The sequence below is a fragment of the Pongo pygmaeus genome, chromosome X (assembly GCF_028885625.2).
Source record: "Pongo pygmaeus isolate AG05252 chromosome X, NHGRI_mPonPyg2-v2.0_pri, whole genome shotgun sequence".
Classification (NCBI taxonomy): Eukaryota; Metazoa; Chordata; class Mammalia; order Primates; family Hominidae; genus Pongo; species Pongo pygmaeus.
The window spans coordinates 111,178,611-111,205,346 of NC_072396.2; the positions used below are offsets into that span (position 1 = coordinate 111,178,611).

The 26,736-nt window shown below is 37.3% G+C and overlaps 1 protein-coding gene and 1 pseudogene across 6 annotated transcripts in view; both read right to left on the reverse strand.

Annotated features, from left to right (window-relative positions):
- Positions 1-7,883: 7,883 nt before the first annotated feature.
- LOC129024159 (syncytin-1-like) lies at positions 7,884-10,398 on the reverse strand (annotated as a pseudogene).
- Positions 10,399-16,599: 6,201 nt separating this feature from the next.
- RBM41 (RNA binding motif protein 41) overlaps positions 16,600-26,736 on the reverse strand; it is a 61,985-nt gene continuing 51,848 nt past the window's right edge. For 5 of the 6 annotated variants that reach the window (XM_063660569.1, XM_054471548.2, XM_054471546.2 and 2 more), the window contains 2 exons: positions 23,974-24,121; positions 16,600-22,413 (listed from right to left, as the gene is read on the reverse strand). In XM_063660569.1, the coding sequence (XP_063516639.1) occupies positions 22,247-22,413; positions 23,974-24,121 (315 nt within the window). In that variant the 3' untranslated portion in view covers positions 16,600-22,246. The remainder of the gene's footprint in view (positions 22,414-23,973; positions 24,122-26,736) is intronic. The other variant, XM_063660571.1, reaches the window with a different exon arrangement.

A 26,736-nucleotide genomic window follows, 5' to 3' on the forward strand; every position in this document is an offset into this window, starting at 1 on the left:
ATGACATATCAAGACCTCATTCTGGTCGAAGTTTAAAAATTTAAATAATTAATGCCTTTGTGAAGAAATTCCCCTGCTTTCCTAAAGGAATGTAGAAAAGTGGCATTGTTGCTCAGGTACTGCGAATCTTTCACTTCAATTTTGAAAAAAATGATCTGTGGTTTTTTTTTTTTTTTTTTTTTTTTTTGGCCACAGAATACTCTATAGTAGTTAAAAGTTTAAGCTTGTTCTGGATACATTATTTACTATCTTTGTAGGCCGCTTAATCTTTCTGAGACCTCGATTCCTCATCTGTAAAAATTAGAATAATTAAAACTACTCCCTACCTCATACTATGAGGACTATTGTCTTTCTGTTAAATTGACTCTTTTTAAAATTTTTATAGAGATGGGATCTTCCTATGTTGCTTCGAACTCCTGGGCTCAAGTGATCCTCCCCCCTCAGCCTCCCAAAGTGCTGGGATTTCAGGCGTGAGCCACTGTACCCGGCAGACCCTTTTATCGTTATGAAATGTGCTCGTGTTCCCTATCTCCGGTAATACTTCTTGACTGAAAGACTACTTTGTCTGACATTAGTATAACCATGACAGCTTTACTGTTGTTGGTTGTTGTTAGAGTTTGTATGGTATATTTTTCCATTTTTGTACTTTCAATCTGTATCTTCATACATAAAATGTGTCTCTTGTAAATGGCATATAGTTAGTTGGGTCTTGATTTTTTCCAGTCAGACAATCTTTGTATTTCGTTGGAATATTTTGTTTATTTGTATTAATGTGACTAATGATATACAGCCATGCATTGCTTAACGACAGGGACACATTCTGAGAATGGCATTGTGCGAACATTATAGAGTGTACTTACACAAACCTAGATACTATAGCCTACTATATACACCTAGGTTATATAATATAGCCTATCACTTCTAGGCTACAAATCTCTACAGCATGCTACTGTTTACACCAGCATCACCTTAAACACGAGTAATGCATTGCACTATGACATTATATGGCTAAGACATCACTAGATTATGGGAATTTTTCAGCTCCATTATGATATTATGGGACCGCCATCATATTTGCAGTCCCTTTTTGACTGAAATATTGTTATGCAATTCATGACTGTAGCTGCATTTAAGCTCACTATCTTGCTATTGTTGTCTAGTTGTTTAATCTGTCAGTTGTTTCTTTGTTCCTCTTATGCTGTCTTATTTTGGATTAATTCAGTTTTTAATTATTACAACTTCATTTTGAGTCCTCCATTAACATTTTGTTTATACCTTTCCAATGATTTTAGTGGTTATTCTAGAGCAATAGTTCTCAAACAGGAGTGATTTTGTTACCCAGGGAACATTTGACAATGTCTAGAGATATTTTTGGCTGTCACATTTTGGGGAAGGTGCTACTGGCATCTAGTGGGTAGGGGCCAGGGATACCATTAAACAGCTTAAAATATAAAGGTTAGCCATACACAACAAAGAATTATCCAGCCCCAAAAGTCAAAAGTGACAAAGTTAAGAAACCCTGCTCTAGAAACCCTTCATCCTTAATTTATTACAATCTTCCTTACTTGGTAACTTACCACTTCATAATGCAAAAAATTATACAAGAGTAAAGGTCCATTTATCTGCTCCCATCATTTCTACTATTATCGTATATTTTACTTCTACATATAACTCCACAAGGCATTGTTATTATTATTACTTTAAATAATACATAATATTTTATATTTATGCACATGTATACCCTTTCTGATGCTCTTCATTTCTTCCTGGAGTGCTGTTCTTTAATGTAGTATCCTTTTCCTTCAGTCAGAAGGAAAAAGTATTTCTTACAGTGCAGTTTTGATGGCAATGAATTCTTTCAACTTTCATTTGTCCAAAAAAATCTTTATTTAATCTTTATTTTTAAAGGATTTTCACTGGACACATAATTATAGATTAGCAATTTTATCTTAGAGTATTTTAAAGATGTGATTATACTATATTCTGGCATCCACGTATTGTGCTATTTTGGAGTTTGTTGTTAGTCTTATGTTCATTTCTTTAAGGTCATTTGCCTTTCCCCACACTCCTCTGGCTGTTTTTTTGTTTGTTTGTTTGTTTTTGTTTTTGTTTTTAGACAGGGCCTCACTCTGTTGCACAGGCTGGAGTACAGTGGCATGATTATGGCTCACTGCAGCCTTGACCTCTCAGGCTCAAGCAATCATCCCACCTCTGCCTCCCACAGGTGTGCAGCACCACACCTGGCTCATTTTAAAATTTTTTATAGAGACAGAGTCCCCTTATATTGCCCAGGCTGGTCTTAAACTCCTAGGCTCAAGTGATCCTCCCACCTCAGCCTCCTGAAGTGTTGGGATTACAGGCATGAACCACTTCATCCAGCTCTGGCTGCTTTTAAGTTTTTCTCTTTATCCTTCGTTCAGAAGTTGAACTATAATGTGCCTAAGTACGGTTTTCCTGTTTTTATCCTATTTGGGGTTTACTGAGATTACTGGATCTATGGGTTGATGTCTGTCATCACTTTCAAGAAATTATCAGCCATTATCACTTTGAATAGTTTTTTTTTTCTGCCTCATTCTCTTTCTCTTTTCCTTCTGAGATTTTAATTACACTAATATTATACTGGCTGACAATCTCCTACATAACTCTCATGTTGTTTTCTCTTCTTTCCATTATTTTTTCTCCATGTACTTCAATTGAATAGTTTCTTTTTTTAAATAGTAGAAAATATTTAATATTTAAATTATTTAAATATTTAATATTTAAAAATATTTGCAAACTATTTCTCTAATAAGGGCCTAAAGTTCACAGAATACATGGAACTAAAACAACTCAACAGGAGAAAATAATAATAATCCCATCAAAAAGCGGGCAAAGGACATGAACAGACATTTCTCAAAAGAAGACAAATGACCAATAGGTATATGAAAACATGCTCAACATCACTAATTAGCTTGAAAACTCAAACCAAAACCACAATAAGATATCATTTTACCCCAGCTAGAATGACTATTATTAAAAGGAAAAAAAAAAAACCAAACAGATGCTGGCAAAGGTATGTTGAAAAGGGAACTCTTATACACTGTTGATGGGAATGTAAACTAGTACAGCCATTATGGAAAACAATATGGATATTTCTTTAAAAATTAAAAATAGTACTAATGTATGATCCAGCAATCTCACCCCTAAGTATTCATCCAAAGAAAAGGAAATCAGCATATCAAAAGGATATCCGAACCCCTATTTTTACTGCAGCACTATTCACAATAGCAAAGATGTGAAATCAACCTAAGTGTTGGATAAATGGATAAAGAAAATGTGGTGTGTATATATATACGTATATATATACGTGTATATATACACACACACACACACAATGAAACAGCCACAAAAAAGAATTAAATCCCAACATTTACAGCAACATGGATGAGCCTGGAGGACGCCATGCCAAGTGCAATTGAATAGTTTCTATTGCACTGTCTTTGAGTTCACTACTCTTGCTGTGTTCAGTCTACTAATAAACCCATTCAAGGAATTAAAGTGAAATACACAAACATAAAACTAATAAAGTGTAAAATTCAGTGGCATTTAGTACCTTCAGTGTTGTCCAACCACCACCTCTAGTTCCAAAAAATTTTAATCACCCCTAAAGTAAACCCTATATCCATTAAGTACTCACTCCCTATTCCCTTCTACCCATAGACCCTGGCAACCACCAATCTGCTTTCTGTCTCTATGGATTTATCTATACTGGCTATGTCATAAAAGTGGAATAAAAAATGTGACCTTTTGTGCCTGGCTTCTTTCATTTAGCATGTTTTTGGGGTATAGCCATGCTGCATCACGTATCAGTACATTCAACATCTGGATCACTAGTGGGTCTACTTATACGGACTGTTTTCATTTTGATTATAGGTCACATTTTCCTGCTTCTTCATATGTCTCATAATCTTTTGATATGCTTGTTTTGCAGGAGACAAGTCTATGCAAACCTTTCCCAAAGTCCGAGGAAGCTGAGAGGCTGAAGAAAGAGGCTGACAAATCCAGTTTCTTAGATCCAGTTTCTTAGAAAGAAACATTTAACAGGGATTTATGAACAGAAGCCATGTCTGTCTCAGATGGTGATGAGACAAGATGGTGGATTGCTGTGCCATTACCCCCTAGACCCAGAGTTTATATACAACAGGGGAGGGGGTGGTTCAGAAGGGTTATGTAGGACAGCTGAAGTATGATAACATCAAAGTTGTTTGACCTAAGGACAGGATTTATGGTAAGAACCTGCTCTTACACAAGGAACAATAGACAAACTGGAAATCTTGGAGGCCTTCCTGGAACAGGGGTTAATCGGAAGCCAGCATGGTGGATTAGCTTCCATGACTGAGTTGGTTTAGCCTCCACAGTAATGAAAATTGTGCAAAAGTGATATAGATTCTGATATCAATGATTTTTTTTTCCTCTTAGAGAGGGAAGGCTCTTTTGTCAGGAAAATGAGTGAGGAGTAATCACTTCAAACCAATTAGAAATTGAGCTAGGTTGGCTCAGGGTTGTGGGTTTAGTTCCACTCTGTCCTAACCAAAATTCTTGAAGGCAAAATCTGAAAATAGATTCTTCCCTTTTGGGAGACAATCTTTTCTACACCCAGACTTTGTCTCTTATAAATCATGAGATTGCAAGAGATTTATCTCTGACTTTCCAGCCCATCATCCTCTGAGGCTCCAGTGCCGCTCCAGTACTCAAGAAAAGTCAGTGGGGAGAAACCAAGGTGAGACCTGACTTCAAGTTTGAGGATTCTCCAAATTCTGATCTTTCATGTCAGCTCATAAGGCTGTCAAAAGTTCTACTACTTTTATCTCCTGAGCAGAGTCTCTCTGCCTATGGCAAAAAACAATTATCAGCCCATACCCAGACTTGGCAGATGCCCATGGAAGGAAAGTGGTCATTAATCTCCACTCACATAGAAAGAACTCTCTCTCTCTCTATATATATATGTATATATATATACACACACACACACACATACATATATATATATATAGTTGTTACAGTAGGAGGGAGGTATGTTCCTATCTTCTATATCCTGCAGGGTTGCACTCCATTACATCAAGTAGAAATGGGCTTATGAGAATTATATTAATTTTATTAATTCATTCAATTAATATTTATTGTTCACCTTCTATGTGTCAAGTACTGTTCTAAGCACTACAGTTGTTTCAATATTCTTACCTTTAGCAGCCATGTGAATAGTTGGATCATTTAGGGAGGTGTTAACATTGGGAATGGAATCAGTTTTTGAATAGGAAGTGTATCAAGAGTTCTGTTTTGGATGAGATCAGTTTGACGTGCATATTAGACATCTAAGTGGAAGTACCATGTAGGCAGCTAGATATACAAGTAGAATCAGGGGAGTCCCAATCTGAATGAATTTGAGTGTCATCAATTAGTACAGATAGAGAAGTATTCTGTAGTACTGAGCCCTGCGAAAACCCAACATTAAAGATGAGAGAAGACAAATCAGCCAGCAAAGGAAAGAATGAAAGAGCAGCCAGTGAGGGATGAAGGAAACCAAGACTAAGGTGTAACAGTAGCCAGGTGAAGAAAACATTTCAAGGAGGGAGTGATCAACTGTGTTGAATGCTGCTGAGAGGTTAAGTGGCGACAAAAAGATGGCCATTACATCTTTTGGCAACTGGTGGCCTTAAAGAGTTATTTCAGTAAACTGGTAGGGCCAAAAGCCTGACTAAACTGAATTAAGGAGGAAAATTGGAGATAAATAGGTTATACGAGGACAGGTGACTGGATAACCTCAGCCAACCTAGTTCTTCCCACACCTTCCTCTTAGTTGAAGTGTCTGAAAAAATCTGAGCTATGTCCTTGTTTTGCAACATTTGTGCTCAGTGGGACAAGTGGCATCCAGAATATATAAATCCAGAACAAAGCAGTTTCGGGGTCACTCAGCTGTTGTGCAATGTAGCGTACGTGCAGACAAGACTCCAATCACCTTGGGCACTTTCCTGAGCCTTTGAGAGACCGGCTCACCCTGGATCCTAGGCTTCTGTTTATCCTTGCTGCCTATCTTTGAGTAATAAGGCAGCTTTTCTTGACTTGTGCAAGTGTCCTGTCTTACTAAACTCATGCAGGTGGTAGAGATACTGGGGGTCCTTTTGCTCCTCGCAGCTGTTTTCATGTTATTGGAACTGCTGTTGCAACTGGGTCTACTCTAAGCCCCCGCCAGACTTGTGAACCTTTACAGAGGTATAAACAACTCTGGATAAATTTTACTATTAAAGGGAGTATAGAAATGGGATGTCAGCTGGGAGGACATCAAGGGAGGGTTTTTGTAAAAATGATGAGATTGTATGATATATAAAACATGTTAGCATAGCAATGGTAAGTAAATTGTTATGCTTACTATTATTATCTCACTACAAGAATCATTTGAACTTTTCAAATAGTAGTCCATATAATGTTAGGACTTTTAGGATTCATATTCTGATTCTTTATAAGTTTAGGCCAAAAAGGAAAGTTAAATTCTCAGAGAGAAAGTCAAAATCTTGTGAGCATACTTGTGACTGATGACCCTACTCACTATGGACAAGCTTATTCCACCAGAGAACAGAAGACATCCATGGTTGCTCAGGTATTATAGGAGAAATAATTTTTGGCATGCTAGTTTCTCACTATAATTGTTTGAAGAGGGAAAGACTGTAAGAATTAGCTAATGTGTCAAGTATATCTTCTCATTCACGAATTCAACAATTGTTTATTAAGCAACTATATGACACTATTCTAGATGCTTGAAACATGGCAATTAAAAGGGGGTGGGGGGGAGGGGGGAGGGATAGCATTAGGAGATATACCTAATGCTAAATGACGAGTTAATGGGTGCAGCACACCAGCATGGCACATGTATACATATGTAACTAACCTGCACATTGTGCACATGTACCCTAAAACGTAAAGTATAATAATAATTAAAAATATATATATTTTTACTCTCTTGGAGGTCATATCCTTTTTTTTTTTTTTTTTTTTTTTTGAGACAGAGTCTCGCTCTTCACCCGGGCTGGAGTGCAGTGGCGCCATCACGGCTCACTGCAGACTCCACCTCCCGGGTTGAAGCGATTTCCAGCTAATTTTTGTATTTTTAGTATAGACAGGGTTTCACCATGTTGGCCAGGCTGGTCTCGAACTCCTGACCTCAAGTGATCTGTATGCATCGGCCTCCCAAAGTGCTGGGATTACAGATATGAGCCACTGCATCTGGCCTCTTGGAGGTCATATGTTAATAGGGGAACAGATAATCAAGTATGAAAATAATTGGTAAGATAATTTCACATAATGTTGAGTGGTATGAAGGATATACACAGGGTCATGAGATAGAAAGTGACTGAGAGGAGAGTTGGTGAAATTATTTATAAATAAGGTAGCCAAAGAAAGCTTTTCTAAGGGAAGTGACATTTGGCCTGATGAAGGAGGCAGCCATGTGTACATATGGGGTTGTGGGTTGGTGGGTGGGGGACAACTTTCTAGGCAAAGGGAACAAAGATGCTAAGGTAAGGAGAAGCTTGACTTCTTAGAAAAGAATGCCAATATGTCTGCTGTATGTGTAAGGGCAGAGTAGTATGAGAAGAGGTCAGAGAGGTGGTCAATAGCCAGATCTGGTATAGGGCTTTGTAGACTATGATAAGAAGTTTGCTTTTTTTAAAAATGTGGACAATGCACATAACATAAAACATACCATCTAGACTTATTTTATTTTATTATTTTTTGCAGTTGCAAGATTTAATAGAGTGAAAACAGAGCTCCCATACAAAGGGAGGGGACCCAAAGAGGGTAGCCATTGCTGGCTCGAATGCCTGGGTTTATATCCCGATCATTGTCCCTCTTGCTGTGCTCTCAGGCGATAGATGATTGGCTATTTCTTTATCTCCTGTTTTTGCTTAATTAGCATTTTAGTGAGCTCTCTGATTGGTCGGGTGTGAGCTAAGTTGCAAGCCCTGTGTTTAAAGGTCGACGTGGTCACCTTCCCAGCTAGGCTTAGGGATTCTTAGTTGGCCTAGGAAATCCAGCTAGTCCTGTCTCTCAGTACCCCCTCTCAACAGGAAAACCCAAGCGCTGTTGGGAAGGTTGGCTGACGACCGCTCTACCTACTTCCCGCTGAATTGGGGCATGGTAGGGGTTGTGCAGTTGAGATTTCCTCAGGAGGGGTGCCTTCGATGTCATTAACATCGGAGCAAGGGCTAGCAGGCCGGTCCAGGGGTCCGTGGTAGATTTTAGTCATGGACTGCATCTGGGGCTCCATTTGAAGAACCATTTGTAGCTTTACAGCTTCAATTCTGGAAGAGACAAACTTAACAAGGAGGTTAAAGATACAGGGTCCAAAGAGGAGTAACAATATTAGAGCTGCTGGAGGTCCTAAGAAGGGGAGAACCCAGGGCATCCATTGGCTGAGGAGGCCACAGGGTCCAGTGTTTTGAAGCTCCTCTGCTCTATATTGTATTCGATCTCGAATTTCTTTAACTTTCTCAGTGACGATTCTGGATTGATTAACATAATAACAGCATTCTTCTCCTAAAAATAAACAGGTCCTCCCTCTTTCGGCAGTTAGCAAGTCTAAAGCTCTTCAATTTTGAAGGACTACTGCTGCTAGGGAGTTAAGCTGATCTTGCAAGGTGACCAGGGAGTCAGTGACCCGTTCCATGTCACATTTCTTGAGATAGTTTGTAGTAGAACTAAGCAGAGGTTGTGATACCGCCAATGCCAGTACCTAGTCTGCCTAGCACTCCTGCTCTGATAACAAAAGGAAGAATGGGTACTCTTTTGTTGTGGGGCTTAGGTACGACATGATTGTATAAATCTTGTTCAGTGTAGATGGTCATGGGGGCACTAAGAATGAGAGGAAGCACATAGATTCTGAAGAGCCATTCAAACAATGATAGGCTGAGGTACCACAGACAAAAAATATTCCTGAGGGTAGGCAGACTACTCATGTGGGAGGCATTACCCACCTGATGCATTGGGAGTTGGTTGTGTCTATAGTATTGCTAAATTTTACACAGGTGAGGTTTGAGGTATGGGTTATTTCCAGATTGGAAACAAGAGGTCCTACTAAAACGGAAGTGGTGTTTATTTCTGTGCTGAAGTTGTTCCATTGCTCAGGAACAGGGATTGAAATGTATGGCCTGAAGTGCGGGGGAGGCACATCCAACAGTTAGTAGGATTTTGGGCTGAGACCTCATGGAGCTGAGTGAGGGTGGTATTAAATAGGCTCACCAGGTGAGTATGGGTACGGAGGGTTTCATGTAGTTTTGAGAGAACTAGTCCTTTGTAGGGGCTAGGGGTGCTATGTCCCCGGGTCAGTTGGCAGATTGCTTCCTTTACGTGTTTTTCTCTTGCCTGACCTTGAATTCCACCCCCATCAGACATACCGGTATGGGTGAAGTAAGTCCGACAGACAGTGGCTCCAAGTCCTCCAGGACAACTAGGATTAATCATTTTCCTTGTCCAATAATGAGTATTTGCATGCATGCAAAGAGTGGCAGAGTTATAGCAGTTGTGGGGCATATGGGTGTGGGCAGTGAAGGTGGAGTTTCCCTTAGATAAACTCCTATATGATGGGGCATCAATATTTCCAGGAAGCCGCATTCTTCATAGAAACTCTTGGTAAGGGGAGCTACTGGTTGTACAGCAGCATGGAGGGGGTGCAGTGAGAGTGAAAGGGGGTAAGAGAACAGTAAAGAGAAAAATATGATAAGGGAGGGCCATGGGGATTTATGATTTTAGTTACTTTCCTCATGGTTGTCTGATAGCCACAAGTCTCCTTTAGCAGTGAGCATGCCGTTCACATCATGAGATTCCACATAGTAAGATCTCTTCCCTGTATTATTTTAACTGCTTCAGATACTAAGACTCCAACTGCTGCCACTACCCGTAAACAAGGAGGCCAACCCTTTGCCACTACATCAATTTCCTTACTCAGGTATGCCATGGGTTGCAAGCTCATGCTTCGGACCTGTGTAAGGACTCCTAGAGCTATTCCTGTTTTTTTCTGTGACATAAAGAGAAAAGTCTGCCCCATTGGCAAGCTTGACACTGGGGCTTGGGTTAGGGCCTTCTTTAGGGCCTGGAAAGCTGCTTCTGCTTCAGGTGCCCATCTTACTAAATTGTATTGGCTTTCTGAGTTTCCTTAATTAGTGTATATAATGGTCTGGCTATTTCGCCGTACCTGGGAATCTATATTTGGCAGAAACCTGTTATGCCAAAGAGCCAGGCGTGATCCACTGCGCCTGGCCAAGTTTTATTTAAATGACTCATTATTTAATGGACCACATCATAATTCTATGGCTAACTTTTTGAACAACAGCCAATCTGTTTTCCATAGCAGCTGCACTATTTTACATGCCTTCCAGCCATGTATGAGGGTTTGAATTCCTCAAAGTTCTTGTCAACACTTACTTTCCTTCTTAGAAATGTATTCTTATACTCATCCTTGTGGTGTGTAGTGGTATCTCATTGTGGTTTTGATTTGCAATTCCCTAATGACTAGTCAAATCTAAGAACACAAAGATTTATCCCTATGTTTTCATCTAAGAGTTTTATGGTTTTAGCCCTTATATTTAGGTCACCACAACTAACATCATACACAATGGTGAAAGGCTAAAATCTTTTCCCCTATGATCAGGTGGAAGACCACTGAGTATCATGTTAGCTGTGGGCTTTTCATAAATGTTCTTTATCATGTTGAAGAAGTTCCCTTCTATTCCTAGTTTGCTGAGTGTTTTTTATCACGAAAGGGTATTAGATTTTGCCAAATGACTTTTCTGCATTAAATGAGATGATCATGTGTTTTTTTCCTTTCTATCAATGTAACTTATTGCATTGAGTGATTTTCTTATGTGAATGATCCTTGCATTCCTGGGATAAATCACATATGGTCATGATGTATAATGCTTTTAATATGCTGCTCAGTGTGATTTGCCAGTATTTCCTTGAGGACTTTTGTATCTGTATTCGTAAGGGACATTGGCCTGTAGTTTTCATTTCTTGTGTATTTTTCTGGCTTTGATGGCAGTGTAATACTAGCCTCATAGAATGTGTTAGGAAGTCTTTCCTTCCTTTCCATTTCTTGGAAGAGTTTGAGAAAGATTGGTGTTAATTCTTCTTTAAATGCTTCTAGAACTTACCAGTAGAAATTTCTGTTTCTGGGCTTTTCTTTGTTAGGTTTTTGATTACTGATTCAATCTCTTGTTATAAGTCTATTCAGATTTTTTATTTGTGTGTCAATTTTGGTAGTTGTGTGTTTCTAGGAATTTGTCCATTTCATCCGGGTAATCTGATTTATGGTATATAATTATTCATAGTATTCTCTTATAATCCTTTTTATTTTTGTAAGGCTGACAGTAATATTCCCATTTTAATTTCTTAAATAAATTGAATCTTCTTTTTCTTAATCACTATAGGTAATGGTTTGCCAATTTTGGTGATCTTCTCAAATAATCTTTTTTTTTTTTCATTTTAATGGTTATATTGGTTTCCTAGTCCCTATTTCGTTTATCTTAACTATTATTTTTATTTATTTATTTATTTATTTATTTATTTTTTGGGACAAGGTCTCACTCTGTCACCCAGACTGGAGTGCAGTGGTACAATCATGGATCACTGCAGCCTTGACCTCCCAGGCTCAAGTGATTCTCCCACCTCAGCCCCCTAAGTAGCTGGGACTATAGGCATAAGCCACAATGCCCAGCTAATTTTTTAATTTTTTTGTAGAGACGAAGTCTCACTATATTACCCAGGCAGGTCTCAAACTCCTGGGCTCAAGCAATCCTCCCACCTTGGCCTCTCAGAGTACTGGGATTACAGACATGAGCCACTGTGCCCAACCCTTAACTATAATCTTTATTATTTCCTTCCTTCTACTAGTTTTCGGTTTACTTTCATTTTTCTAGCTCCTTAAGGTGTAAAGCTGGGTTATTGATCTGAGATCATTCTTTATTTAAAAAAATTAGATGTTTGCACTTTAAAAATACGCATTTGAGCACCGCTTTTGCTGCATCCCATAATTTTTGGTACGTTGTGTTTTTGTTTTCATTTGTCTCTTTTTGTTATATTAAGCATCTTTCATTTAATTTTAACTCATTTGTGGATTTTCCAGTTTTACTTCTGTTCTTCATTTCTACTTTCATTTCATTGGATTTGGAGAAGACACTTCATATTGTTTCAGTCTTTTACAATTTATTGAGACTTGATTTGTGGCCTAACATACAATCTGTCCTAGAGAATAGTCTTCCATGTGCACTGGAGAATAATGTGAATTCTGTTGTTGTTGGGTGTTCTATAGATTGTCTGTTAGGTTTAAGTGATTTTAAATGTTTAAGTACTCTATTTACTTCAAAAGCACAGGGAACAAAAGCAAACAAATGGGATTATATTAAACTAAAAACCTTCTGCATAGCAAAGGAAACAATCAACAGAGCAAAAAGAACCTACAGAAGGAGAAAATATTTGCAAACTACTCACCCAACAGGGGATTAATATTCAGACTAACAAGGAACTCAACATCTCAACAGCAACAAAACAAACTGTGATTTTAAAATGGGCCAGTGATCTGAACAGACATTTCTCAAAAGAAAACATACAAATTGCCAACAAATACATGAAGAAATACTCAACATCACTAATCATCAGGAAAATGCAAATCAAAACCACACTGAGGCCAGGCGTGGTGGCTCATGCCTGTAATCCCAGCACTTACGGAGGCCGAGGTGGGTGGATCACTTGAGGTCAGGAGTTCAAGACAAACCTGGCCAACATGGTGAAACCCTGTCTCTACTAAAAATACAAAATTTGCCAGGCGTGGTGGCACGCACCTGTAATCCCAGCTACTTGGGAGGCTGAGGCAGGAGAATCACTTGAACCTGGGAGGCGGAGGTTGCAGTGAGCCGAGATTGCGACATTGCACTCCAGCCTGGACAACAAGAGCAAAACTCCGTCTCAAAAAAAAAAAAAAAAAAAAAGATGATCTTTGATAGCAACAAGGACACTTTGTCTATTGTAATAATCTAACATTTACTGAGTTCATACTAGGCACTATTCAAAACACCTTACATGTATTAATTCTCACAACCACCCTGTGAGGTAATAGTATTATTGTTCTCATTTCAAAAATGAGAAAATGACGGCATAGTGAGTTTAACTTACTCAGGTTCACACAGGTAGTAAATAGTAGCCAGATTTGGTCACAGAGCTAGTAAATGGTAAAGACAGTGTATGGTAGAGCCATACACTGGGAATATGGCATTAGATCACATGCCCTTAACCATTATGCTATTCCATAAGTGGAGGAAGCTACAGTGTAGGCACAAAGGTAAGTAGGCGGTAGATTTGTATTGAAAGAATAAGGGCCTCGTGTCAGGCTGCTATAACAAAGTACCACAGACTGAGTACCTTATAAACAGAAATTTCTCCCAATTTGGAGGCTGTACATCTGAGATCAGGGTACCCTCATGGTCAGGTTCCAGTGAGGACCCTCTTCCAGGTTGCAGACTACTGAATTCTCCCTGTATCCTCACATGGCAGAGAGACAGCACTCTTGGGTCTCTCTTTTTTTTTTTGTTTCTGATCCCCTTACCTACCAGATGGGATCTAAACTCCCACAGTGCTTTGCATCTTTCTTTACGGTACTCATCACTCTACGTTACAGCTTACAAACAGGTTTCTTATCTCCCCTATTAGCTGAGAGATTCTTGAAGGTAGTGACTCATATATTTATTGTTTAACCTAGTACCCCAATGGCATCTTAGAGAATGTCTTATAAGTGGTAATGATAAATATGTTTTTCTTAAGGGCATTAACCCCATCCTGAGGCCCCGCCCTTCTGACTTAATTATCTCTCAAAGGCCCCAATTCCTCAAACCATCACATTGGGGTTTAGGATTTTAACATATTAATTTTGAGGAGTCACATTCAGTCTATAACAGTGAGGAGGTTCTCAATGAGAACACATGGACACAGGTAGGGGAACAACACACGCTGGGGCCTGTGGGGCGGGGTGAGGAGAAGGGGAGGGAGAGCATCAGGATAAATAGCTAATGCATGTGGGGGTTAATACCTAGGTGATGGGCTGATAAGTGCAGCAAACCACCATGGCACATGTTTACCTATGTAACAAACCTGCACGTCCTGCATATGTAACCTGGAACTTTGAATTAAATTAAATTAAATTAAACAAACAATGAGGAAGTTCTCGTTTGACTGCCAACATGATATTTTATTGCACGGTTGTACCATAATTTTAAACCAATCAGTCCCCTATTGATGAAATTTTGTTTCCAGGTTTTTGCTATTATGATGCAATGAATATTCTTGTGCCTATCTCTTTGAACACATGTACGTATTTCTATATAATAGAGATCAAAATGTGGATTTTCTAGATCTACATACTTAAAATTTTAATAGATAATGCCAAATGCCCTCCCCAAAGGTTATACTTACTTATACTCCCATCCAAAGCGTACAAGAGTGTCTATTTTCCGTACCCTTAGCAACATTTAGTGTTACCAATTTTTATATCTGACATTCTGACAGGTTAAAAAATGACAACTCAACATCTAGTGCCCAGATCTTGGTTTCTAAAAGTCATTTCCCAATAAAAGGAAGTAGGGATCCATGCAGAAATGATTAATTCCAGTGCTAGGGTAGGGAAAAAACAAGATGAGCCTGGAACATCTTGTGGTACCAGAAAACAAGGAAGTGGGCAAAAATTGGGGACATGTCTAAGAACAGAGGGGCCAACCTGAAGGAGCTCCTAATGGCCAAAGGTAGAAGAATTTGAGCAACAAAACAATGACAATATTAGGTTATAAGCCATAGAGTAAAATAAACATCCATGCTGATATAAATACATGAGAAAATAAGCAGGAGATGGGACATCTTCCTTACAGAATTTCAATACAGAGTGAAAAAAAAAAAAAAGAAAATCACTGCTGTTGTCTGAATGTGCCTTCTCAAATTCATATGCTGAAACTTAATCATCAGTGTGATCAATGTGATAGTATTAAGTGGTGGGTCTCTAGGAGATGATTAAGTCATGAGGGTGGAGCCCTCATGATTGGGATCAATGATGTTATAAAAAGGGATTTGCCCTTTTTACCCTTCTGTACCTTCCGCCATAAAAGGGAGCAGCGTTCTTCCCCTCTGGAGGATGTAGCAACAAAGTATCATCTTGGAAGGAGAGAATAGCCTTCACCAGACACTGAACCTGCCAACAGCTTGATCTTGGACTTCTAGTTTCCAGAACTGTGAGAAATAAGTATCTGTTCTTTAAAAATTACCCTGCCTCCATTTTTTTTTATTGTTGTTATAGTAGCACAAACAGACTAAGACAATCCCCACTAGGTAAACACTACCATAATAATTGCTGCTATCAAGAACCATTGATGAATGCTAAAAGTAGTGGGCAAAAGTATGATGGGAAACAGAATATTTGAACAGCCTCAATGCATCTTCCAGAAGATATTAGTAATTGTAAAGAGGAAAACTGTAACTTTACAGTAAAGAAATCCAGAAAACACCCCTTTAAGCAAGTGATCAAGGTTAACATCACCAGTATTAAAAATTATCACCAAATACGTCCTGATATAATGCACTAAAAAGGGCTAAAAATCACTTTTGTGGCATTCTCACCAAAAACACAAAACATGAAAAAACATCAGACAGACCCTCATTAGGGACATTATACAATATAACTGACCAGTACTCTTCAAAATTGTCATGGTCATCAAAGACAGACTGAGAACTGTCACAAATAGGAACAGAATAAGGAGATAACAAAATGCAATGTGGGATCCTGGATTTGATCCTGGATCAGGAAAGGACATTAATGGGACAACTGGCAAAATTAAAATAAGGTCTAATACAGCTAATAGTGTTGTATCAATATTAGTTTCCTGATTTGGTAACTGTACTATAGTTAAGTAAGATGTTAGCATTAGGGGAAGTTGAGGGAGGATATATGACAACTCCCTTATTATTTTTACAACTTTTCTATAAATCTAAAAGGCTTTTTGAAAATAAGAGCCCACTGTCTTAATTTGCGTTACTACTCTAAGCATTTGTCTTAGTTTATTGGTCATTTATATTTTCTTTTCAACAAATTTCCTTTTCCCACTTTTTTATTGGATTTTTTTTGTATACTAAAAAGTTATACACATTGTACACTAAGAAATTAGCTCCTTGTATGGGATAAATAATGGGATAAATATATTTTCCAGCTTGTCTTTTGATTTTTTAAAATGGTGGGCTTATATGTATATGTGTATACGAATTTTTTCCTTTCTTTTTTTTAGAGACAGTGTCTTGCTATGTTGCCCAGTCTGCTCTTGAACTCCTAGCATCAAGTGATCCTCCTGCCTTGGCCTCCGAAAGTGTTGAGATTACTCGCATGAGCCACCGTGCCTGGCCTACGGATGTTTCTAACTGATGATTTCTGCTGACCTGTGGGCAGAAAATAAGGAATGGTAACAAAGTGGCTTTAAGTTTTTAACTGTAATCAAAAGGCCACAGAATAAAAAATTACTTAACAGAAAAGACCGTCTCTCCAAGTTTTTTTCCTCCATAAAAATAACATTTATTTTAAAAAAATTACACACAGTAAAATTCATCCTTTTTAGTGTACAAGCCTATGGGTTTTGACAAATGCATATACTTACGTAACTACAATAAAGACACAGAAAATTTCAATTATTAAGACAAATTCCTCGTGCTACCACTTTGTAGTCAAGGATCATTCCAACCTTAACCCCTGACATCCATTGAAGTTTTTTCTCCATCCCTATTGTTTTTCTTTTTGAGAAAATAATATGAATGGAATCAAACAGTAAGTAGCCTTTTGAGTTTGGCTTCTTTTACTTAGTAAATTGCATTTAAGATTCATCCAAGTGGTTGCATGTGTATTTCATTAGTTTATTGCTGAGTAGGATTCCATTGCATGGATATACTATGGTTTATCTATGCACCAGTTGAAGGATATCCTTCATTTTTATGTTCCTCAATTGCAGTGGTCTGTAGGTATAGTAAAAAGCAGAGGTGAAATTTTCTACCTAACAGGAAGCATTTCCTTCTAAAAAGTCCAGCTTAGAAGTATGCCCCTGGTAACATGTGTCAGAGGCTATATCAGGATAATTTATTCCTTGTCACTTAACTATGTCTGAAATTAGAGTGTTACTCCTAAGTGAGCAGTATATCAAAGGAATAGGAGTTTGTCCTGAGTATAGTCAGATGATATCCCCAGAGTAGGCCTGACAAATATTCTGGAAGCCATGCCATTGGCAGAATATTTTTTTAAAAATTTCTTTTTAGTTAAAAAAATACTGAAAAAAGTAAAAATCACCCCAAAATCACATCACTTTAAAAATTTTACAAAGTGAAAGTCCTCCTTCAGCCTATTCAATCCCACTTCCAAAGGTTTACAACTTTCTATGTCTATTTCCCAGCTTTTTCTTAAATTTATTCAGAAATATCTATATACATACATACTATACATAAATGAATGCTTTTGCATAAAAATGTATTCATACTATACATATTTCTGCATCTTGTTTATTAACTTAATACACAACCTTGGACATGAGTATAGGTCATAATATATTCATAGATACACTTCACTATTTTAATGGCTGCATAGTATTGTACTAAATAGATGTATTTACCCATTTTCCTATTGATGGACATCCCTACTTTTGTGAGTTTTATTGAGATATAATTCATACACCACACAATTCACCCATTTAAAGTGTACAATTCCTGGTTTTTAGTATATTCAGAGTTGTGAAATCACCACCACAACCAATTTTAGAACACTTTCATCAACCTCTAAAGAAACTTCATACACTTCAACTGTTACCCCCAGCCCTTCCCATTCCCCCCAACTCTATGCTAGCCCTAAGCAACCGCTAATCCACTTTCTATTTCTATATATTTGCCAAATCTGGACACTTCATATAAATAGTATCATATAATATGTAGTCTTTTGTGACTGGCTTCTTGCACTGAGCATATTCTGAGTTCTTCCATGTTGTAGTATGTGTCAGAAGTGTTCACCACTCTTCTACTTTTTGAAAGAGTTTGTGAAGAATTTGCATTAATTTTTCATTAAAAGTTTTGTAGAATTCATTTAAGAAGCTATTTCAGCCTGGGCTCTTCTTTGTGGGTATCTTTTCAAAAACTCATTTAACCTATTTACTTGGTATAGGTTTATTCAAGTTTTCTACTTCTGAGTTGGTTTTGGTAGTTTGTGTCTTCCTAGGAATTTGTCCACTTCATTGATAATTTATTGACATAAAATTATTCATAATATGCTTTCATAATCTTTTTTATTTCTACAAGTTCAGTTGAAATGTTCCCTCCTTCATTTCTGATTTTAGTAATTTGATTCTCCTTTTTTCCTGGTCAGTCTAGCAGAAGGTGTGTCAGTTTTATATATTTTTATAGAATCAACTTTTGGTTGCATTGATTTTTCTCTACTTTTTTTTCACTCTATTTCAGTTATTCTCATCTAATCTTTTGTATTTCCTTCTTTCTTCTGGCTCTAGGTTTAGTTTGTTCTTCTTTTTCCAGAGTCTTAAGGTGTAAAGTGAGGTTAGTGCTATGGTCTTTCTTCTTCTTCTTTTTTTTTTTTTGAGACGGAGTCTCGCTCTGTTGCCCAGGCTGGAGTGCAGTGGCGCAATCTTGGCTCACTGCAAGCTCTGCCTCCCAGACTCACGCCATTCTCCTGCCTCAGCCTCCTGAGTAGCTGGGACTACAGGTGCCCACCACCACGCCTGGCTAATTTTTTGTATTTTTAGTAGAGACAGGGTTTCCCCACGTTACCCAGAATGGTCTCGATCTCCTGACCCCATGATCCACCTGCGCCGGCCTCCCAAAGTGCTGGGATTACAGGCATGAGCCACTGTGCCTGGTCTTTTTTCTTCTTAAGTACAGGCACTTATACCTATAAATTTCCCTGTAAACACTGCTTTAGCTGCATCTTGTAAGTTTTGGTTTGTTGTGTCTTCATTATCACTCATCTCAAAGGGTTTTGTAATTTCCCTTACGATTTTTTTCTTTGGCACATTTTTTTTTTTTTTTTTTTTTTTTTTTTTTTTGGTAATGACAGGGTCTTGATGTGTTGCCCAGGCTGGTCTTGAATTCCTGGTCTCAAGGGATCCAAGGAATCCTCCCACTTCGGCCTGCCAAAGTGCTGAGATTCCAGGAGTGAGCTACTGCACCCAGCCAGTCACTTACAAGTGTGTCTGATTTCCACATATTTGTGAGTTTCCCAACTTTTCATTGTTTTCTAACTTCATCCCATGTGGTCAGAGGACATGCTTTGCATGATTTCAGTCCACTTATATTTATTAAGGCTTGTTTTATGCTTTAACTTATGGCCTACTTTGGAGATGTTTCATATGCACTTGAGAAGAATATGTATTCTGATGTTGGGTGGAAAGTTCTATAGATGTCTTTTAGGTCAATTTGCCTTATAATGTTGTTCAAGTCTTCTATTTCCTGGTTTATCTTCTGTCTAGGTACTCTATTATTGAAAAAGGGGTATTGAATATTCCAACTCTTTTTATGGACTTATCTGTTTCTCCTTTCCTTTTAGTTTTTGCTTCATGTATAGGGCTCTACTGTTAGATGCATATATATTTATAGTTGTTACATCTTCCTGATGTATTGACCCTTTTATCATTGTAACATTTTACTCTTTATCTCCAGTAACATTTTTTTAAGTCTATTTTGTCTGGTATTAGAATAGCCACTCCAGCTTTCTTATGGCTGTTGTCTGTGTGATATATTTGTTTTCCATCCTTTTACCTTTAATCTCTTTCTATCTTCTAATCTAAAGTGTGTCTCAAATAGATGGCATGAAGTTGAATCAGACTTGTTTCTGACATCTCTGCCTTTTATAGTATTGCTTAATCCATGCACATTTATTGTTATTTTGATATAGGAAGATTTATGACTGCCATTTTATTGTTTTTGATATGCCTCAAGCTTTTTGCTTCTCCATACCTTCTTTTGCATTGAGTATTTCATAATGTGATATTTACATTTCTTTAATAATATTTTTGATTTTTAAAAAGTTATTTCCTTAGTGGTTGCTCTAGGGCTTACCATACACATCTTAACAGAATAGGCTTCAGATAAACACTAACTTAATTCCAATGTAACAACCCTATTCCTATATAAACCCATCCTCCGCTTTGTGGTATTATTGTTATATATGTTATTCCTATACATTATAAACCCAACACACATTATTATAATTACTTAATATAATTTTACATCTTTAAAAGAAGCTGAGAGAAGAATAAGTATATGTTTATAGTTTTTTTATATTAAACTTCTTATTTCCTATTTCACGTTCTCTCCATTTGTTCCTGTGGATTTGTGTTACCATCTGGAGTCAGTTCTTTAGTACAAGACAGTTTTGCTTCCACTTAGCTTCTTCAACCTGTTATCAGCAAATATATTATATTTTATATGTTATAGGCCAAACGATGCAACTATATACATATTGTTTTATACAATTGTCTTTTACATTAGTTAAGAGAAAAAAGAAAAATGCATAGATTGTTTCTGATAATTACATAATTATTTTTGCCTGTGCTCTTTTTCTGCATGTGTGTAGATTCAGATTATTGTCTGAAGTCACTTGCTTTCAGCCTGAAGAACTTCCTTTTGTATTTCCAGCAAGTCAGGTCTGCCAGCAACAAATTCTCTTGGTTTTTGATTATGTGAGATGTTTTATTTCACGTTCATTTTTGAAAAATAGTTTTATTGTATATAGGATTATTGGTTGACAGTTATTTTCTTTGACTACTTTGAATGTGTTATTCCACTGCCACTGCCACTGTTTCTGAGGGGAAGTCAACTACTAATTTTATTTGGGTTCCTTGGTAAGTGATGGCTCATTTTTCTCGTATTGCTGTCAAGATTTTCTTTTTGTTTTTGGGTTTTAGCATTTTTCTTATGATGTATCTGTTTGTAATTTCTTTTTCTTCTGGGATGTATAGGTTAATGTCTCTCATCAAATCGGGGCTATTTATAGCCATTATTTCTTAGAATATTTTTCTGCTCCTTCTTTTCTCTTCTTTTTTTCCTGTACTCCCATTAGAAATATGTAAGAATGCTTAATGGTGTCACACAGGTTCTATACTGTTGTTCAATTTTATTCATTGTTTTCCTTTCTGTTCTTCAGCCTGGATAGTATCTCAGTTCATCTTCACAACCCAATGAGGTAAGTAGCATTATTATCCTCACTTTATAGATGAAAAATGTGAGGCTCAGATTAAGTGACTTGCCAAGGTCACAGAATGTTAAGTGTGGCTGTACAGGTCTGACTCCAGTTTGTACTACTTCCTCTCTGTATATTGTCTTTTTATTTTCCAGCAACCATAAACAAACAACTGGGGGATTTGTGACTGGCATCCTCTTTTCTAGAGAACGCTTTCTTTCCATTTCCCTTTGGTATTCTTTGCTTGTATGTTACTCTTCTAAAATTCATATGCCTAATATTTAACACTTAATCAATGTTTATTGCTTTGAATTTAATGATACTCAATGGTTGCTAGCTTAAATGGCTATGAGAACACCAACATTTTGATCTAAAATATTTCACTAGAAAAATATACAGCTTTTTGAAGACTGATAACTTGTGGAGGAAGCATTCATTAAATATGTCAACTGACTTATGAAACTACCTACTATTACTGCTGATAGTTCTGACTTAATAGCATTTGTTGATGCTTAGGCCTGGGGGTCCTACTCTTTTATTTACTAGGTAGATAAAATATGGCAAATGGGCTCTAGTAAAGAAATATTTCAACATTTAATTTTTTTAAATTTCTGTATATACGAAGCAGTCTAAGAAAGAATGTTATCTCTAGAGACAAATATTGAGGACCCCAGAAAAATTATAAAGATTTTTAAAAATCCTTAGGAATAATCCCTTGTAATTTATCCTGAGAAAATAATACTTTTGCACTTTACCCTTCATACTCAGCATATCATCTGTCCTATATAGTCTTCAATTATATAATAGAAAATGTTTTCTACCAGTTCTCTCCAAAAGCTGAAATTACTTTTTTCCCCTCCCTCAGTTAGTTTTTCCTCTTCAACTCCAAACAAACTGGTATCTATACATAAATCCTAGATCCAAGATTCCAATTCAAGAAAGACCATCCAGGACCCACAATTTATATATATTCTAGCTGCCACTAATTTCTGTAGTGCTACCTGTAGCACATGATATGAGAGAAGTCGCTTGGAGATTTGACCGTTGCTTTTTGTTCTTTCCAAACTCTATCACCAATATTTTCCCATGTAGTTTATATCCATTTACTAGATGCAATGCTTGCCATGCTATCTCCTTATCTAAAAGAGAAAGAAAAAATTTCAATTTACATAGGACTTAATAATTCAATTCTATTCCAGGTCTAGTTTAGGTTATTTTGCCTTGAAGTTAAATGTAAGCTATAAGGCCATATAGTCATTTGATTTGATCATTTTTTCTATAATCTCCCATTTGCATTATTCAGCAAAATTAAATTAATGGCTAAAAATAATAACAATAAAAACTCAAAATGGGTGTTTGAGGGTGTCTCCTAATTCAAAGAAACAAGTAGAGAAACAAAGACATAGGTAGTGTGCTAAAGAAGTCTAAGTTATTAGTAATTATACGCAAGCCTCTATCTTAGGTAACAGATTATAGGTATTATTAGAATCAATCATTTTCAAAATGAGTAACACAAAAGAAGTTATCATGTTATCGAGGGCACTTTGCCACTTTTTTTTCAGTGGGAGAGTGGTTCTGGGCCACCTTATTGGAATAAATAAGTATAAGAACCCTTGTAGGCATATTGAAGGTTGAAATGTGAGAATAGATACTATATGCCAGGAGTATTCAACTTATGGGTCTAAGAGCCTGGATGTAAGAAATAAGGAAGGGATGATTTGTTGGCCAGGAGTTTGTGGAATCCTAAGTAGACAAGTAGACTAAACCAATTTTGTTTCATATATATATGTACTACAAATTTTTTTAAGTGTATAGCTTTCAAGATTAGTAAAACAGCTACACATTTTAAAGCACTTGCTTTAAAAAGCCTTTTTATTATGTATTTTTTCAATTAATACATCGTATTATGTGGGGCACCCATAAATGGTTTTTTAAATTTAAAAGGGGTTCTTACACTTGAAAAGACTGAAAACCACTGGTATAGAGGATTTAAAAACCTTCAGTATGATAGGAAAGATGATACAAGACTGTATAAAAAAAAAAGGAGGGGAGTTTGGCAGTATTCATGTGTAAAACGACTTGCCCACATACAGATTAATAGGCTATTTAGAAATGACGATACTTTAGGGACAATGAAAGGTACAGATCCTACAAAGCCTTCCCCCAAAACAACATATTATCTGGTGTGTCATAGAAACTGAAATTCTTATATTCTTCTTCCCGTTGGATTAGAAGCTATGCATTAATATGCAAATAATACTTAGAAGACTGTATCATCATCTACTAATTATGAATTAGTAATAAATTAGTATATTAGCTTGCGCTCACTTAGTCCTAAAGGAACAGCGCATAAGCCAAGTACATGTGTTCTGATCAGAATACTAATACACTAATTAATGAGTAATCTAATTATAACTTGGACTAGAAATACTACTGTCAGTGAAGGGAGTACAGATTTTGGTAGGGTATGAAGGAAGTACCAAGACTGGGAAAAACTGAGGACACTGGGGTAGTGTGGCCATGCACTGTCAATGGAGGAGAGGAAACAGAAAGAAACACTGAAAACATATTTTTCGTTCATTCTCTTGTTCTCACATGCTGTGGAGCAATCAAAGGACTATATCTAAATTAGAGAGGCTATAGGTAATCTCTAGCGAACTGAGGGGCAACTGAGTAATCATCTGGATGAAACTACTTACTGGGAAAGGTGATAAAAGCCTGGCCCCTCATTCGTCCAGTCATCATTCGGAATTGAATTGGAGGTCCTTTTTTCTCCTGGAACCGAGCGAACAATGACACAAGATCTCTTTCAGTCACCCGAGGGCTAAGGTTCTTCAGGTATAACACCTAAAACAAATTGAGGATCAACCAAAATATCATATAAAGGAGGTAAAGCAACTCTTTTTTTTTTTTTCTTTTTGAGACAAAGTCTCACTCTGTCACCCAGGCTGGAGTGCAGTGGTGAAATCTCTGCTCACTGCAACCTTGGCCTCCCGGGCTCAAGTGATTCTTAAGCCTCAGCCTCTCGAGTAGCTGGGATTACAGTCATTTGCCACCACACCTGGCTAATTTTTGTATTTTTAGTAGACATGGAGTTTCACCATGTTGTCCAGGCTGGTCTTGAACTCCCAAACTCAGGTGATCCACCCGCCTTGGCCTTCCAAAGTGCTGGGATTACAGGCGTGAGACACCATGCCCAGCCGTAAGGCAACTCTTTCATTATGATTAGAATTAGTTTCACATAAAAATGGTGGATTGAACACATTCATTTAATTTCATTCCATCCAGAAAACTCTCTAAAACTACGGGCACTTAAAAAAAAAAACAAAAAACACAAATCAACAAGGTCAGGAGGAACAAGAAAAGGAGACAACAGCAATAATAATCTGGAAGATGAAAAATAATTGGATGAGCAGGAACCAACTCAGCACACTGAAGAAAGCTGAATTTTAAACTGGTAGTGGAGAAAGCCAAGAACACACCTGTCACCACTTAAGAATCTTAAATAGTTCAGGAACTGATAATTTCACTTACCTTCAGAAATAAATGTGAAGGGATGGGGTTAAAATAAGGCAGATCAGTTGAAGGCTGTCTAAAAGCCAATATGATTTTTAAATACCCTCCCTCACAATATGCTATGGGGTAAAAGATAACTTGCCAATCCTGGTAGAAAATTTGAGGCTCATTGTCAGAAGATGGGGAATGCCATACATGGCTGAAGATGTGAACACTGTTTCTGAAAGCAAGGAGACTAAGAAAAAGAATGCACACTAAATGTTGAGGTCCTCCCAGTCCTTTTCTGCCATTTGGCTCCTAGAATGCTGGTAGTACCCTCGTAAGAAAGATTTTGGAACAGTCTTCTCTGGGAAAACTGGTAAGTCCTAAGAGGAAAGATATAAAAATACTGACTTGGGATGAGGAATTTCTCTAACAAATGACCCAGCCAGACCACTTTAAAGTGAAGCTCAAAGTCAACAAGTGCCATTTGTGTGCTCAGAGATTCCAATCCGCTTTTTAGTTCCTACTTATAAAGTTGGGCATGGATTATCAGGCATCTTAGGAAATCCTCTAACGTGAAAGAGAGAACACAACAAACACAAAGAAAAGAAAGGAAATAGGAAAAAACTTCAACAAACCATAACTAATATCCTCAGGAAAATAAAAGAAATTATTCTACCTATTAGGCATGGGAGGGTGGGTGCGGTGGCTCACTCCTGTAATCCCATTGCTCTGGGAGGCTGAGGTGAGAGGATTGCTTGAGTCCAGGAGTTTGAGATCAGTCTGGGCAACACAGTGAGACCCTGTCTCTGCAAAACAGACAGGGTGGCATGTGCTACTTGTGAGCAAACAGCATGCACCACCACAACTGGCCAATTTTACAAGTCCCAGCTATTTGGGAGGCTGAGGCAGGAGGATTACTGGAGCTCAGGAGTTTGAGGCTGTAGTAAACTATGATCACACCACACCACTACACTCCAGCCTGTGCAACAGAGTGAGACCCTGTCTCAGAAAAAAAAAAAGTCAACAGAACAAAAATGAGCTCTTATATGTGATTGAACGTAAGATGTTATCAGCTTAAAACAGATTGTTTTACCATGCCCTATACCTATAAAAGATATACAGAGGAAAATGGGAAAGATATCAAAGTATATCACTACAAAAAACAAACAAAAAAAAAACCCAATGAACCACAAAGGAAGACAGCTGAGAGGGAGAGACAAAAGAGCTGCAAGAGAGACAGAAAACAATTAACAAATGGCAATAGTAAGTTCTTTGCTAGCAATAATTACATTAAATATTAATAAACTCCCCAAGAGACAGAGTATCTGAATGGATAAACAAAATCCAACTATATGCTAGCTATTCTATGAGGCCAGGATTACCCTGAGACCAACCTAGACAAAAACATTATAAGAAAAATACAGACCAATATCCTTAATAAACAGATGTAAAAATCCTCAACAAAATATTACCAAACCAAATTCAACAGCACATTAAAAAGATCATACACCTTGACTAAGGGAGATTTATCCCTGGGATGCAAGGATGATTCAACATACAAAAATTGATCAATGTAATACAACACATTAACAGAACAAAATATAAAAATTACATGATCATCTCAACAGATGCAGACAAAGCATTTGACAAAATTCAACACTGTTTCATGATGAAAACACTCAACTACTAATAGAAGGAATTTACCTCAACATAATAAAGGCCATATATGTAAAGTCCACAGCTATAATATTCAGTATTAAAAAACTGAAAGCTTTTCCTCTAAGATCAGGAACAAGGCATGGATACCTACTCTCACTTCTATTCAACATAGTACTGGAAGTTCTAGCCAGAGCAAATAGGTAAGAAACAGAAATAAAATGCATCCAAATCAGAAAGAAAGAAGTAAAATTATCTCTGTTCACAGTTGAAATGATCATCCATGTAGAAAACACTAAAGACTC